The following is a 17,039-nucleotide window of genomic DNA, read 5'->3' as shown; positions in this document are numbered from 1 at the left end:
CCTCCCCACCCAGCCCCTCCCTGCACGACGGACACAATAATCCCCTGTGGGCTGGTGTAACCAGGAGGTTCCTACCAGTATTAATAGATTGCCTCCTGCTCCTAGTGTCTCTTGAGTGCATGACTACAAAGTATGGCAGCCGTGTCCAGACCATAGTTACCAAACATTAACAAATAGCTACGTGCCACATACACACAGTATACTTAACTCTTTGCGATGTTATGCCATTATATTTTAAATTGTTTACATTACTTCACCGAACATCCGAGGTTGTCGTTTGACACACGTCTATATAAGCCAACACAACGCATGCCATATATATACACACATAACAAATATATATCAGTTTATGCAGTGAATCATTACATTTAGGGAACGAGAGGTTGCCAGTGAGCTGAAAGAAGAGAGATGCAGATCCGTAATCTTCATTGATACTGCAGGAGGAATCCGATGAGCTATGAAGCTCTTTTTCACAGATGGTCCAGTCGAAGAACGGGGTTTGGAACGTTACAAACAACAGTCACGCAACAAAATACACACACACGACAGTACTGCAATGTACAAGAAAGGTTTAACATATCATATTCTTAGGTTTTTTCGGTAAAGTCACGTAGGTAAAAAATTTAAATGAATAAAAGTAAAATAAAAATAAAAATCACGACGTTTCAGAGGCAACACAAGCTTCCGTCTTCAGGTGGGACCGTCACAGCACCGAAAAAACCTAAGAATATGAATCCTTGCAGTCACGAAAGCTTCAAATCTAAAGTTTAACATATCACTCAAACACATACAGGTGGGATACAGGTAAGACACACACGGATACACATTGGTTTCTTTGGGTAAATAAACCCATATTTCATCTGTGTGTGTGCGATAACATCATATCTATATCTCTATCGTAGCGGGGATAATTCAGCTATAAATCGCGGGCTCACAAGTCAGCTGGAATCGGCACGAGCGTTTTTAATCTTGATTTGAAGCTTTCGTGACGGCAGGAATCCATACTCTTTGTGGTTCTTTCGGTAAAGTCCCGTCGGTATAGAAAAATAAAATAAATCACGACGTTTCGGGCGCAACACAAGCGTCCGCTTTCCCACCTGATGACGGATGCTTGTGTTGCGCCCGAAACGTCGTGCTTTATTTCATTTTATACCCACGTGACTACCGAAATAACCAAAAGAGCACGTGCGTTTTGTTCTGCAGAAACAGCGTCAAATCGCCGCGGTCCCCCCACCACCTCCCCTCCCCCCACCACCTCCCCTCCCCCCACCACCTCCCCTCCCCCCACCACCTCCCCTCCCCCCACCACCTCCCCTCCCCCCACCACCTCCCCTCCCCCCGTCCGCACGAAGGCCCCGCCCCCTCCCCCAGGGACCGCAGGCGCTGGTTACGGTCCAAGCCAAACGGGTGTCGTCGCTATCACCTAGCCGAGGGAGTTGTCTTCAAAGCGCCCTCTATCATCGCGGTAAGTCTCATTTTGTGCGTGTGGTTGTGCTTAACGCCTCGGCGAGGTCGACCGTTCAATCGAATGCGGGAGAGTGAGGGGAGGGGTGGGAGTGTGCGCTTAATGCACCCGTCGGTTTTGGCTCGACTGGTTGTGGTGCTTTGTCTAGGCCTCAATGGGTATCGCTTGGCCCGTGCGTGGTTTAAGTTGTCGCGTTTGAGAGGTTTCATTTCACGCGGTTTCTTTTGTTGTCGTTGAAACCGCCGATGTTGTACACTCCACGCAGCGCCACGACACGTGTCTGCGGAATGTTTCTCGCCGCTTCTCCCCGCGACGTGCTGTGGAGGGGGAGAGATGCGTTTGCCAGGCGTGGTGGAGATTTGCATTTGCAACGGCGGATGCACCCAGACCTCATCAAGTCGACCAAACGATTAAACTATTTTATATTATACCAGGTAAAAGCCCACTGAAATAAAGATATTTTGTTGTTGTTGTTGTCAGAAGCGACCTGGTTATCACAAGTGATAGCTCAAGGAAGTGGCTTATCATCATCACGTGCAAATGTAATCGTGACCAAAGAGTCTAAACGCGTCATGTTGAATCTAAATGTGGAGGGGAAAAACCGGAGGACCCCGAGAAAAATCCACGCTATCACGGGGGAGTGGGAGAGACATGCAAACTCCAAATATACAGCAGGCGTCAGTGTCGGTATTGAACCCACGATCTTCTGCATACCAGGCGAGGGAGTTAACATCTAGCCACCGTGATGATGATGAGAGAGAGACACGCAAACTCCAAATATACAGCAGGCGTCAGTGTCGGTATTGAACCCACGACCTCCTGTATACCGTGCGAGGTAGTTAACATCGCCACCGTCACGCCACGCAGGTCAGCAGAATATTGGCTGAACGAGCATATGCTGACTTCCGGCACAGCGTTGGACATTGTACCACAGCACATGGTGAACTCTCACAGGGTCAGCCAAGGCCACCTCCAAATAACGGAAGTAAATGCAGACCTGTCAGCAACCCCTTATCAGTGCCTGCCTTATAATAATAAGTCAAGGGTCGTATATACTGACCCAGTAGCATATCTTGCAAACTGGAGCCAATCAACAATTTTGAACATTATTTTCATTCTCAGTGACCCAGAATTAGTAAAGTTGGACTACATTTATTTCGGAAGCATTTTGGCTCTAGACCAGTGTTACAGACCAATTCAGACCTTATTGGTCACCCCGTGCCCTTAAAAATGCCAACGTTCTTCATTTCCATCACAAGGGAGAAACACAAACATATACAGGTAGTCCCCGAGTTACGATGGCCCGACTTACGATAATTAGATCTTACGATGGCGATAGCGATACGACTAACATTTGTCCTGGGAATGATAACATTAACACAACTGACGTGCTTGCGTGCGGGAATGGAATTTCTTTTCAGCTCGGACCCGGCCTGCTTGCCCTTTGCCACATATATGACGTCTTAACAGCTGTCTCGCTGTGTTTCTTCCTTGTTCAGCAGTTCCACTGCTGGATTATTTTTTCCGCCTGAGGACGACCACTTGTGTTGCGATCGAATCATCGTGACATATTATTTTTTATTCTTTATACCTATGTGACTTTACCGAAAGAACCAAAGAGTATTCTGTTTAATGTACAGCCTTTCGTCAATGCATTTCTGGACGTAGGCTTCCCCGCTCTTGTCAGTCACAGGGGTTGTTTGACCGTATTGTTGCCACACTCATTGGTGCGGCTCTGCTTAAGGGGTTGCCCAGCACTGCAAACAAGACGACTGATTTGAATATCACTCGCCACTGAAGTTGGCTGTGGCCCGCAATTACAAACAGGATTTAATTTAGGCTGCTCTGAAATCTTGTGCTTGCCTTTGTATGCAAATACCTTTGTGTGTGTGTGTGCGCGCTTGCGTGCACTTGCCCTAACAGTCTGTTAAGGCTATACGGGGGATTCTTTGCCTTTGCCCGCATCTCCAGCCATGACAGAGCCGGAGGTCCTGACGGAGGTGCCGGCCTCGCTGAAGCGCCTCGCCAAGTTCATCGTGCGCGGCTTCTACGGCTCGGAGTATGCGCTGGCGCTCGACGTGCTCATCCGCAACCCGTGCGTGCGCGAGGAGGACATCCAGGAGCTGCTCAAGTTTGACCGCAAGCAGTTGCGCTCCGTGCTCAACACGCTCAAGGCCGACAAGTTCATCAAGTGCCGCATGTGCATGGAGACGGCGCCCGATGGCAAGTCGACGCGCCACAACTACTACTTCATTAACTACCGCCTGCTCGTCAACGTCGTCAAGTACAAGCTCGACCACATGCGGCGTAAGCTCGAGACCGACGAGCGAGACTCCACAAACCGGGCCTCCTTCCGATGCCCCGACTGCAGCAAGACCTTCACCGACTTGGAGGCCAACCAGCTGTATGACATCGCTAGTGGTACGTGTGCCATCACCATCCCCCCCTCCACCTTGCGCTTTCACCTTGTTTTCCCCATATTCTCCCCATATTCTCTACTATGGTGTCGTTTGCCGATCCTGTCTGGACAAAAAACCCGGCGTCGGAACGTGGCGGCGTAGCTGTCGAGTGTGTGCAGGCCGTGCAACTATTTCGAACGCAATGTACACCAGTGGTTCTGAATCTGTGGGGGTGCAAAAGCCTCATTAGGAGGGGCACAGGCTGCGGCGTGGATACCGTGCAGGAGAAATGTTGGATGTGCACGGTAACAGTACCACGTTGCATTATGATGCTCGGATTATTCGCAATGTATGAAGGTTATATGTGAATGTTTACGTTAGGCCAATCAAGTTAAGACATGAAGAACATTACGAGCAAAATAACACAATTTGGAGAGCAGGAAGTTCGTGCATGATGACTTCCCACCAAGTGCTACTGATGTTTATGTTATTCCCAGGACAAATGTTAGTTGGGAGTTTGAACTCGCCACATTAAGGTTGTGAGTCAAGGCCTTTAACTATAGTACCATTAAGAGTTTCCAAAAAAACCTGTAAACATGTAACACAAATTATTGGTGGCATAATTGGTAATTGATGGTTTGTGTTTTCCCACCATCTGCATTGGTAGGTGATTGCCCTGGTTCATTTCAGGCTTGCTTATAAACAGGGTTTATAACACGTACAAATGCTATGGCTCCCTAACACCCACACACCTGGCTTTTTGTGGTGCGTACGATTTTGTTGTGTCCTTATTGTGACGAAAAAACCCAAATACGAGTACAAGTGAGTTGTGTTGACCTGGGTTCGTGACGAGTATAAATTTCCCCAGGAGTAAATGCTGGCTTCTTGCCACTCACTGGACATTGGCACATGACACGTATAAACAAAAGCGATGTAACGGAAGTGTTCCTATTGTAAAGAAATACAACTAAAAGCACATTTATTTACTCTTTTTACAGTGCAGTGAATAGCAGAAAAAAAACATTGATGTGAACACATACTAAAAGTAAACAATTGAGTAACCATCATGGGACCTCTTTTGCCAGTACCAAAATATGGTAATAGGTTTTTCCCATTTTTATCTAGCAACAAAACAGGTGTTAAGATGTTAAAACACCAAACTGAAACCGCCTTTTGGCATCCTCTGGTCTAACACCGTTTGAGACAAGGCTCAAAAGAAAGCTGTCTCTGGTGTGGACCAATCAGTTTCAAAGACAATGCATATATTATCAGAGTATGTTTTTTGTTTGCATTCTGACCACAAGCATTGTGGTTAATGCAGACATGATTCCTTGTAAAAGGTTTCAGTTTGGTGTTTTAACATCTTAACACCTGTTTTGTTGCCAATTGAGTAACCCTTATAACTTGGTAATACCTGATTAAGATGGTCTGTGCCTTGTTAAGACTTGCCTGGGGGGGGACATCTCTAAATGCAAGACAGCGTGTGAAACCCATGGTTACAAAAGGAAAATATTAGGAACTAGCCTTTCCCCATCCAAGGATGGGTGTATTTCAATAAATTGGAAACTTGCAAGCGAAAAGCAGACCGCGACGTGATATTCATTGCATCAGTTCGTGTGCAATTTGTAAGGCCGCGGTGACACAGACTTATTTCACTTAAAGGTTATAATCTCTTGTTCATCATGACATCCTTTTTACTTCTATGTCTCAACAGCGTTACGGAGATCGCGTGACGTGAGGGTTCTGCCTTTGTAGTGAGGGTTGTCAGTTGACGCTGAGGAGGGGGGAGGAGGTGCCTTGCCCCCCCATGTGGAGTGACGTCACTGGCTAATTAATATTAATGGAGAGGTGGGTGTCCATTTGGAAGATGTCACCTGTTCATGATTTATAATGTGGAGTGACGTCACCTGCTCATGGTTATTAATGAGGGGGGCTGGCCGACGTGGAGTGACGTCACGCGCGGGACACACAGACATTATTGGCTCATTATAGTAGTAGATGTTTAGAGCCATGAATTTATTTATTAAAATCTATTCTTGTGCTCGGTATAAATGCTCCAATGGTTTTCGTAAAGAAGGATTATTCCTACTGGACATCTGAAAATGTGATGCTTCGGCGAATACACCCAACGAGATGGACAATACAAGTGTGGGGCACAAGTGTAGAGTAATAATTAATGAAATACAAATATTCAGTTCTCGACTCGAATTGTGACCGCAAATTCTTAACAATTCACCCCATCGGGAAGAGGTGAAAATCATTACCCACCTCGTATGAAGTAATTGCATTGGAAACATTTAGCCATGAGTATACTTTAAATTGTGAGCGGTCGGTTGTTAACTAATCAATGTGTTTATATCTATGGTGGGTATTTGTGCTGAGCTGGGTTGGTAAACACATTGCGATTTTGAGCTTCGCAAATACTCGCTTTGAGCACTTGCTTTTGTGTACAAACACAGGCACTGCAAATTCCTTGAAGCGAGTGTAGGAAAAGGTTCTGTAATCTAGTTTCTCGGTTGTGCTGATTTAAAAGAACGTGTTGATATTGAAGAGGATTAACAATGCTCTCCAGATCGTATGACTGGAAGAAGCCAAGCCTTTGATTTCACAGGGGCCCATGAATAAATCATATTTTAAACATAATTTACACTTCTAAAGCACCTTTAACCCAGATGTCGGAAGAAGATGTAGAGAGCTAAAAACTGAAAATAACATTTGAAGAAAAAAAAACCCAGTCAGAACCTAATAAAAGCACAAAGGTGAGTGATAAGACCACTTTTTCAAATACAATTTAAAAATATTCTTTTGGTCTTTCGGTAAAGCTTTACCGAAAGACTCAAAGAATATGAATTCCTGCAATCACGAAAGCTTTAAGGCAAGATGAACTAAAAATGTTCAGGAAGTGAAAAGGCTTTTAAGAATAGATGTATCCTAAGGTTGGGATTTGAATAAGCCGAGAGACTTGTTGGATAGAATTTATGGTGGGAGATAAATCCATAGTCTAAGGAGCTGCACGGGAAAAAAGCCAGTCACCGATCGAAAGCAGAGTAGGGCTGTTTTATGAATTTAGTTCATATTATTGTTTGTGGTCACGTCTTGTGTTTCAAGTCAAACCTGGCGTAGTTTCACGATTTATAATTGTTGTGTTGAAGCGCGATAAGCATTTGCGCGGATTATACGTAAAGTGTGCATCTCTGCGGGGCTTATAGGGTAAATTTTACAGTGAAGTATGCCGCATTTTGCATCCTGTTATCGACGTTTGTGGCTTTTGTTGCTGCGGGTGCTCTAAGGATATGGGTGGTATTCTATTCTTCTCGGCCCTCGGGGGAAGCTCTGATGTTATTTGCTCTTCTTGCTTTCATGTTATAAAAGCACTTCATTAATATTCCCCACTCACCGTTAGCTCTCCCACTTCGGTGTCACTCATAGTGTTTTAGGTCTTTGTTTTATGGTCCGCTTAAATTGGCACCTCCTGCAAGTGAGAAAAATCGTAACGTAAGTTGCGCAAAAGTGAGTTGCGTCACACCGGAATTTCAGCTCGTGTCACACATTGTTTCTGATAAATTATTTTCCTCTGCATGTCAGTTCAGTTTTGCTATAGAAAACATTGCAAATTTCCATTTCCAGTCACGCAAATAACATAAAGCAAACTTGTATTGTCGAGAGAACCAGCTATTCATCCGCTTTCATGCGCTATTCATTTTCTTTGGCGTCATACGAACAATATTGTGTCCTGATTGATAGGCATGTTAGTCACAAACTGTTGTCGAATAAAAAAATGTGTAATATTTACTGATACGTTTTTAGATAGCCTGTGCATCCTATAGCACATGGTTTCTGTGCATTTAACTGAAATAACTCACCTTATTTGCACGCTCTTAAATTAGGTTTGCTTTGCATCCCGTGAAGGCAGGCTGCCACTAGGTTCATTGACCAACACTCATGGTGGCATTTTCAGAGGTGCCCCCTTTGAATATGCCACTATAAAATCCAGATGTCTTGTGTAAAATCTGCGAAGTTTCAAACAAGCAGTGGTATTATTCTGTGTTGATGAGAACTACTTAAGCGACAAATAACTGTCCACATTTATTTGTCGCTGTATACATTCCGCTGTTGATGAAATTTGCTTAAAATGTATTTTGACCACAACAACAACACGGATCAGGAATTGATGGGGATTTTTTTTGCATTTATGCAATGACGTGTGCTTCTTACACACTTTAGTGTGTTTTTTAATACGTCTTATGTTTTATAAACTTTGTTCTTTGCTAAGCCTTAAATGAACCAGGCCAATTGGCCCCATTGGATATTGGTTGAAAATACAAACGTGCCAATTACTATTTGTTCCACAAATAATAAGCCCAATGATATACCCAGTAATCTACTTAATGGTCACAGCATGTAATTGTCAATTGCTAAACATGACCCGTAAAATGGAGATGGCACTTATTATATAATTGAACACTATTACGCATATTACATGCGAGTACACCTACGCAGTATACATAGTTTGTAGTATTTGCCCCTCGAAGACAACAGAGTAGAGTTTGGATTTATATAGTGTCTAAATGCACCACGTCGTACAGACTTGAGAAAGCATTGAGCGATGTGGCGAAACAAGATACACGTCTGATTATATATTCCTCCCACTAATTGGGTTCACACTGCCACATAATTCGGTGGCTCAAGTGGTGTGCGCTGGTTGCATTGTAGGGCTTGTGAGTTAAAATCCTGGATCAGGTTGGTAGGTTGACTCAGCTTTTCGAACCCACAAGCCTAACTTAAAACACTGCCACTTTTTTCAGAAAGCCCACAGTGGTGGTCCTATGGAATAACTTGCCTCTGCAATAAGGATTGAGGAGTTTCCACCACTTGCTCAGTTGTGCAAACCAGACACGAGTGCTTTCCCAAAACTCGTGTGGCTGGGAAACCACCTTTAATCGGCCGTCACATTACGACCAGCGTTGAACGACTCAGAATTGTATTCGGTCTAGTTGACAACAAACGTGTGGTCTTTTAGTCTTTTAGTCGGCATATCTTTTCATGTACACATACAGCCAATTAGCATTTTTTTGGTATCCCTCTGCACTGAGGTCTCTAATAGCTTACTAACTGATCTTGATCTGCCTCTTCATTCAGGCTGCTGCGGTTAACGTCATCTGGTCACCGTGAGTCAGGTTGAAGCCTTTGGTGGGCAGTCGTAGTCATCGCCAGGCTTTCCGATTTTTCTGCTGTGCCTAAAAATAAAACAAAATTGCACCAAATTGACAAATGAAGTATAGTCGTCGCGAATTACCATCACAAAATTAACGCTGATGACGACCACCCGTTAAGAGGGAGGCGCCGCACCCAGGAGGCTTTGCGACCGTGGCGTGCCGCGTCATGGCAGTCGAGGTCCATTGGTTGGCGCTGTAGGCTTGCAATTGACTGCCGAATACCCAAAGGCTGCCCCATGGGTTTCCCAAAGACCTTGTTTTTTTCCCCCGCTGTGGCTAGAGAAAAACACAGCGATACTAATTGTTTCGGTGGTCTTCTTTTAAAGGGCCTGCAGAGTTGTTGCAAATCCTGCCAGGCGGGAGAGATATTCTATCCAGTGTTTTTCTTGAGTAGACGTCGATGATAATAATAATGATTGCGGCTTGTATAGCGCCTTTCATGATACGATCTCAAGGCGCTTTACATCAGTGACAATGCGGGTAGGGCGGGTGGTGGAGTGGGGGGTAAGAAGTGGCTAAGTTAAAACAGGAAATGCTTTCTGAAAGAGGAATGATTTCAGGAGGAACATGGAATATCCCAAACGAACCAGACTCTCCAGACAGCCTTTGTCAGAGAGTTCCACAGTCCAGGTGGCACGGAAGTCCCGATCGCCTTTGGACTTGGAGCTTCATCCCAGAGATGCAGAGGAGAGGTCCCTGTCCGCCTGAGCGCAAGGGTTGCTGTTCGCACGCAGCGGCGCAGCAGCTTTTGTACGTAGGGGGGCTTCGAGGCCGTTCAGGACCGTGAATTCAATGCGGAATTTATCTTGCAACCAATGGAGTGTTGCAGGGAAAGGGTGGCGATACGTTCCGAATGAGGAGTTGGGTCGGGACCCTAGCAGCTGCATTCCGAACGTGCTGGAGTCAACAGAGTACCTGATTGGAGGCTCCGTAAAGCGAGGCGCTGCAAATGGTTGACGCGTTGGGTGTATGAAATCGTGAACGGATTTCTCCACGACAGCAGCCCAGGAGGATGGGAAGTAGCAGGTCACAATGTTCCATAAATACGGGAAAAAAAATTAACCTCGTCGATTTTATGAATGTGCACCCAGAAAGTTAATGAAGGAACACGCACCTGCATACCTGACTTCCTGTGCTACATTGATGTTCGCAAAGCGTAATGCTCTGCAATCGTGCTTTACACATTTGTATTTGGCGCATAATTCACGCGCACAATTCTATTGATTAAAATATTATGATTTAATAATGTGACTCGGCCTGCGACAAGCGGGGAAAAAAAGAAGTTGGCCCAATGCTGTGCTTGGATTCTATTTGCACAGTGGATGCACCGGATGTCACTTTTGACATTTCTGCAGAATGGAAAATGCCTCGGTTACGAGTCATTAGTATGCCCTGTTCCTCTCGCTCGGTGACCATCTGCGCTGCGTCCCTTCCGCTCCTTTCACCCCACCGGTGTATGCATGTCTGTACGTTGAACTTCTTTTGCACCGTATGTAGCCAACTGTGCTTATTGGAGGTGCGTGGTGGTAGCGATGGTGCGTGGTGGTGGCGGCGGCGGTGATGGTGGTCGCGACATGGCAAAGGACCCCCGTGTAGAGGTGTCTCTAGCAAGCCAGATCTCGTTATGAGCTGCACCCCAACTATCCAGATTGAAGTTGGCGAGCACGCGACGCCTCCTTGGTAGCTCAGCCCGGAACGGTGCGCTCCGGGTTGCTCCTGGACTACGAGGATGATCGCGTGTCCGGATGGCCCCGTAACAGAAGTGAGGGCCTTCCTGCCCCCCCCCTTAGAAAGAGAGGGACACGGATCCCCTCCCCTCTCTCAGGGAGCCGTGTCCCATCTCACTCCCATCTGCGCTCGCTCTGTTCACGCATCTCCTTTTGTCAGTGTGCTTCTTCCTGTTTCCTGTTTGGAGCGTCTCTCATCTCCGCCTCTGCTCTGCGTGGCCCCCGGCTGTCACGCGCCGCGCACCACTGTCGGTGACGCAGTGTCGGCACTACTTGGTAAAGGTGTCTCGGCGGTCTTGGGACGACTCCCTGCCACGTCTCTCACTGCGGCGGTTACAACGTCGTGAGCAGTGGAGGTCGAAGAAAATAAACATTCCGCTTCACGTTTATATTCTTTCTCCTATTTGGTCGAACAGAGATAAAAAATGTTTTATAAGAGCTGTGCATTTTTGTTGAATTAGTAGTACACACCCCATGATGTAGCCGTTTTCGGATTCCAAGCCCTCTCAATTAAAAGCACTCATGTTGTTTGTGTATCGGTTAAGTGCACTGCTATTGTCTGTGGATTTCACCATTAGGCGGTCTCTGTCTGACCTCTCGTTATGGCAAATTAGCTTCCTGATTGCAGGCACAACCCTCGCGCATGGAATACACCACGGTTCCCTGCCAATGTTTGTGCTGCGGAGTGCATGCAGTTTGCTGGCGCTGCAAGTTAATTTGGTATTGAAGGCATTTTTTTCAAATCTATTTTTTTTATTATTTCTACTGGAAGAGCCACACGGAGTCGTAGAAAATAATTTGCAGGGGGGAGGTTCTGCATTGGGTTTTTATTTCATGTTTTTTTCAGGCAATTAATTGTACAAATCGCATTGGCGGTTTTCCTTTAAAGACCTGCAGAGTTGTCACATGTCACCCATGCGGGAACGATATTTCCTCCAGCGTTTCTTCCTCAAATGTTGTGAGATGACTCTGCAACACACCTGCAGTGTGCCGACACATTTCATGCATTTGGCACGTTTAATTCACGTGACACTTTTATTAATGGGCCGTGTTTGGTGGAGGGGAATGTGTACGATACATTTGTACACGACCTCACCCAAATTAAACCAATTACGATTCATAATATCGGTTGTGAAAGCATATGCATTTATATCAATAAACTAATGAGTTTAACACGTAGGCTTTCGCGACCAATATCATCCATAATACAGTTTTTTTTGGGTAAATATACGTGTCGTTAAACCTGCCACCACCTGACACAGCCAATTAGTAAGGTTTGTCACGTAAAGAAGGAAGTATTAATTTATTTAATGATTCGCTTCCAAGCAGAGTTGTCACATCCCACCAGTGTGGTAGCGATAGCAGGAAGCGAATAATCAAATAATACTTCTTTTATAAATGCGTGCCTATACAAGGCACCATACATCATTAGACCTCCTTTGCCAGTACCAAAATTAAATAATCAGGTTTTCCCCTTTTTTTATGGCAATAAAACTGAAACATTTTTTTTACAAGAAATCATGTGTGCATTAACCACAATACTTGTGGCCAAAATGCAAAGAAAAAAACACTGATAATATATGCATTGTCCTTGAAACTGATTGGCCCACACCAGAGACGGGTTTCTTTGAAAGGACAATGCATATATTATTAGTGGTTTTTTTGCATTTTGACCACAAGTATTGTGGTTAATGCACACATGATTCCTTGTAAAAAGGTTTCAGTTTTGTTGCCAGAAAAAAGGGGGAAAACCCTATTATTAAGGCACCATACTTCAATAGGGATTACCGTTGGTATGGCTATTTTAATACACACAATCGACAGGAATTACAAGAACAATGGTCTTGCACAAATGTACGTTGATCACCATATAAATAACCCAAATGGAAATGGATACGCATAGTCATTCATGCGCATTCATGAATCCCCCCCCCACTTCGCGCACGAAGAGCACACAAGTGATGCCATCACATCTACCCCTCCATTTAAGGAACGAAAAAGGAGGACTTCTCCACAAATCTGGCTGATGAAGCAAGTTGTAATTACTGGCTAAATGTCGTATTCTGATTGTAAATGTTGTGCCTTGGCTCTCCAACACACCGGTGTGCTGTACTAGTAACGAATTAGCACGTTCTGATTACGTGACAAACCTTACTAATTGGCTGTGTCGGGTGGTGGCGGGTTTAATGACACATTTATATATTTATGCGATCTAACCCAAAAAGCTGTATTATAAACTGTGTGTTCATTACACATACGGAAGGAACCCAGTGAAAAATCCAAACGTGAGAGGGGCCAACACAGATGGAAACCGATGATGATTGGTCCAGCTTGCTGTACTATCTACCCACGGGAATAGTAGTTCCACAACATCTGTGCGCGATCCACTGACCCTTGTGCTGTCTCCGCAGTGCTGCAATACAGACCACGTGCATAGCCACCACCGCCCACAAGTTGCTACCTAACCCACATTTGTAGGCAGGTATTTACTTTGTGTGTGTGTATAGAGAGTGACAGACGTGATTCAAATGAAAGTGCTGCTGCCTTTTTGTATTTATCCCTCAGCCTGAAAGCTGTTGCCAATCGGGCCGTTCTTGTTATCCGGTAATAGAGCGCGGAAAGCGAGAGCGCTGTGTGATAAAAAGGCGGCTCTTGGCCTTGGAATGCGGTCCGCCCCTTACTGAAGGCCGGGGCCTGTCGCATCGATGGGGACAATAACGTGCCTACTACTTTAAATCCTCCAATCCTGCTTGATTTAGTCACCTTAACCATTTCCCGTTCTGAGACTTCTGCAAGTTGCAGGGTGTGGGTGCCGTTCACCGCCGAATCTCGGAACGCGCAAGCGGTTCGGCAATAATTTTAATTAGAGAGGTATAGCACCGCTGCTTTTACAAACATTGTACTCACCGCAGAGAACTGTTGAGACACGACCGCACACTCTACCATAGCTGGCGCCAAATTGTGCCGCACGCCTTCCCATATGACCTTGTGGGAGCCTCGATAGCGATAAAGTAATAATTGCGGAATCGGAATGAAAACCGATGTACATCATCGGGATGGGAAAAGGTTAAGAGTGTTGAAAAGAATAAAATCGGCGTCTTAACCCTGATGATGTTTGGGGCACTTTATACATTTGAATAATCATTTTTATTATTAAAAACGGACTCCCCCCGCACACCCGTGAAAGAGTGCCCATTTATTTGACGCACAAATGGAAAATTTAAAACCTAGCCGGGCGTGCGGCAACCGCGGCCGCTCTGAGCGGAGCCACGGGACACGCGCGAAGACAACTCGACGCCCGATTTCCCGGGCACGAGGCACGCACCGTCGGTAGGCGCGATTCACCGCTGCTGCTGACACGTGCCATCTAGGCGTAACCACCTCGGTGTAAAATTACACTGGTCAACAACAAAAAAAACCCTTTTTTTTTGGCCTGGACTTTTGCAGCTGTTTTAGACTAATTTCAGGGTGCCGATTCCAAATCTGATCTCAGATTTGCTCTATCACATCTCATTTTTAAATCCTTTATATTAAGTTCACTTGCTTGCGTGCTTGCTTGCTTAGGACCGTGCAAATCTTTCGATCGTTTTTTAACCCACTTCCCGTGATCCAATCGAGCTGACATTTAGCACACAGACTCATTGTGCTTGACAATTTATTTTTGTGAAAAAAAATCCAAAATTTTACACGGTTTAGGGAAAATAAATTAAATATTTAATTACCAATTGCTTGATTGTGGCAGGCAATCATCTGACCCATAGGTGGCAGCCATCTCAAGCCAGAGGACGAGAGGACTCTAGCCGCCACCCATATAAAGGATTTCTAGTGAAAAACTTTGTTTTTACGGGTTAATTGTTATGCTATCGACATACCCCATTTTCATTGATTTTACCCGAAATTAACTCTGTCACTTATGATTGCAAGTTGTTGCTAGTCAGTGACTGCTTTAGTGTTAAAATATGGTGCTGTATTTTTAGGATAGTGTGTTTATAATATCATTTTATGTAGATATCCACATTTATTTAATATTTTTCTTCTGCAGTTTTGATTGAAAATGCAATACTTGATATCTCGTGATGTGATAGACAAAAACTGATGCCAGATTTGGAATCAGCACCCCAAAATGACCTTAAAACCGTTGGAATACCTTATGCCAGAAAAAGTGTGACCAGTGTTATCGTTGTTGCTCCACAACAACAACACGTACGGCCCATTTTGTCAATCCACTGCCGGCGGATGAGGGCCTCCCCCATGCCCTGTCTGGTCGTGGGGGTTCTTTGACCATACCTCCCCGCGGTGACTTCGAGTAAACCGTGAGATTGGCCGAAAGGAAAAAACAAGGAACGCGGGAAAAAAAATTGAAAAACGACCAGAAACGCCGCAACGCCAAGTAGGTTGCCCGCGGCTGGAAACGGCGTACCTATGTGCACTAGCGATTGTAAAGATATTTGTCCGTCTGTTGTATGGATATCGGCGCAGCCGTGCCCTTGGACACCGCACATACTCGGACGATCTGTAGGTGATCTCCATTTTCGTGTGTTTTATTTTACATTCAATTTACGTTTGTCCTGCAAAGTAATAAAATAGCAGTTTGAAGCCGTGGCAATATCTCTGCAGCCTTTCTTTCCACACGCTCATTGAACCTCGTCCACCTTTGGCTGCGGCGTCATGGTTATGCTATGCGACTTACGTGAAGCTATACAGTAGGTAGTGTTTGTGTTTTTAAAATTGTAAACGTTCATGTTATTGTCATCAGGTGTGAATTAAATGTATTAGTTTCTAATTACAGTAAAACCTTGGATTGCGAGCATTATTCGTTCCGGAAACGTGTTTGTAATCCAAAGCGCTCGGCAGACAAAGCGTCTACACGTACTACTCGTATTGCAAGACCTCGCTCGTTTATCAAATTATTGTTTATTTATTTATTTTGCTCATCTTGCAAAACACTCGCAGACCAAGTTACTCGCAATCCAAGGTTTTTACTGTACATATGAATACAAATGTATTATTGTTGGTCTTATTTCAACAATATTTAATTACTTTTTAAAATATTCTCGGCACATACCCCGTAACTGGGAATTTTTTTTCTCCCTCCAATGACTACTGTGTGGCTATTTGCATGTAGGGAATGTCACCTTTTCTGACGAGCAGGGGGTAGGCCGCTCGTCTGTCGTCACTGCACTGAGCCACTGCTCAAAGTATTTGGGCATTAAAATCCCACCCGGCCTCATCACTCCTTAATTGATCGCAGTCGCCCTGCGGTGAATGGCACAGACCGAGGACCCTCTTAAAAATGTACAGACTAATTTTTTCACCATTGAAACACCTGTTTGTAGGTTTCTTTTTGTCTTTCTCTGTACCCATGAATAATTTAAGATCTCGGTCTGACGAATGAGATCGTTGTTTCCCCCTCTGCGGTTTTGTGTCATTTTTCATTTCCCCGTGAGTTGACAAGCATCGTTTCAGTGTGCCTCTATTTGACGATTCATCAATTTAAACAAAGTGTTTTAATTCCCAAAGTGTTTGCGTACATACACAGTTATTGCGTACACTTTTTCTACCCCTAATAATTAACGATGTTGATTTTCATTCAAAAACCAAAGTGTAGTAGCCTTTTAAAACCTTTTGTTATTTTCAAAACGAAATGCAGTCGTCGCAATGATGATTATTTGTAATTTTTTTACATCGGCATTCAGTCGAATTACCACCCTCTGTCTCACCTGAAGCCATCGAAGGGATTGCTAACCTCAACATCAAACTATAACTGCTTCTCCGGCCATACGAAGAAGAAAGGTCGATTTACGCGTACGCATTTTCCAACGGGGGTTATTTGCATCCCATTAAATTTGCGCCAAAAAAACTAAAACCCAACAAAAAAACCCTTTCCTCCGCTGCCAATAAAAAAAACAGTACACGCCGACGGAAGGGTGGACAAAGACAAATGTCATCTGTGTGTTGTCCAGGCCCTGATTACATCCTGCTGGCTTAACGTCCCCCTGCCGTGGTGGTGGCAGCAGCAGAGCAAGCCTCCCACCCGCGTGATTGATGGGCCGCGAGGGTTTTGCATGGAGGCAGTGGAGGGCAGGGGGGAGGGGATGTAGCGAATAGGAGTGCCTCATTCTAGATTTGAAGCTTTCGTGACTGCAATGATTCATATTCTTAGATTTTTTCAGTAAAGTCACGTAGGTAAAAAATTATAATGAATAAAAGTAAAATAAAAATCACGACGTTT

At 44.8% G+C, this 17,039-nt stretch overlaps 1 protein-coding gene across 1 annotated transcript in view; it reads left to right on the top strand.

Annotated features, from left to right (window-relative positions):
- Positions 1–1,338: 1,338 nt before the first annotated feature.
- The window catches only part of GTF2E1 (general transcription factor IIE subunit 1), a 38,511-nt gene continuing 22,810 nt past the window's right edge, over positions 1,339–17,039 (top strand). Inside the window, exons 1-2 of the mRNA XM_078618443.1 lie at positions 1,339–1,465; positions 3,437–3,886. Coding sequence (XP_078474569.1) covers positions 3,439–3,886 — 448 coding nt within the window. The 5' untranslated portion in view covers positions 1,339–1,465; positions 3,437–3,438. The remainder of the gene's footprint in view (positions 1,466–3,436; positions 3,887–17,039) is intronic.

Source organism: Lampetra planeri, chromosome 57 (assembly GCF_965212315.1).
Source record: "Lampetra planeri chromosome 57, kcLamPlan1.2.h2, whole genome shotgun sequence".
In the NCBI taxonomy this organism is placed as follows: Eukaryota; Metazoa; Chordata; class Hyperoartia; order Petromyzontiformes; family Petromyzontidae; genus Lampetra; species Lampetra planeri.
This window is presented reverse-complemented; position numbering and strand designations above follow the sequence as displayed.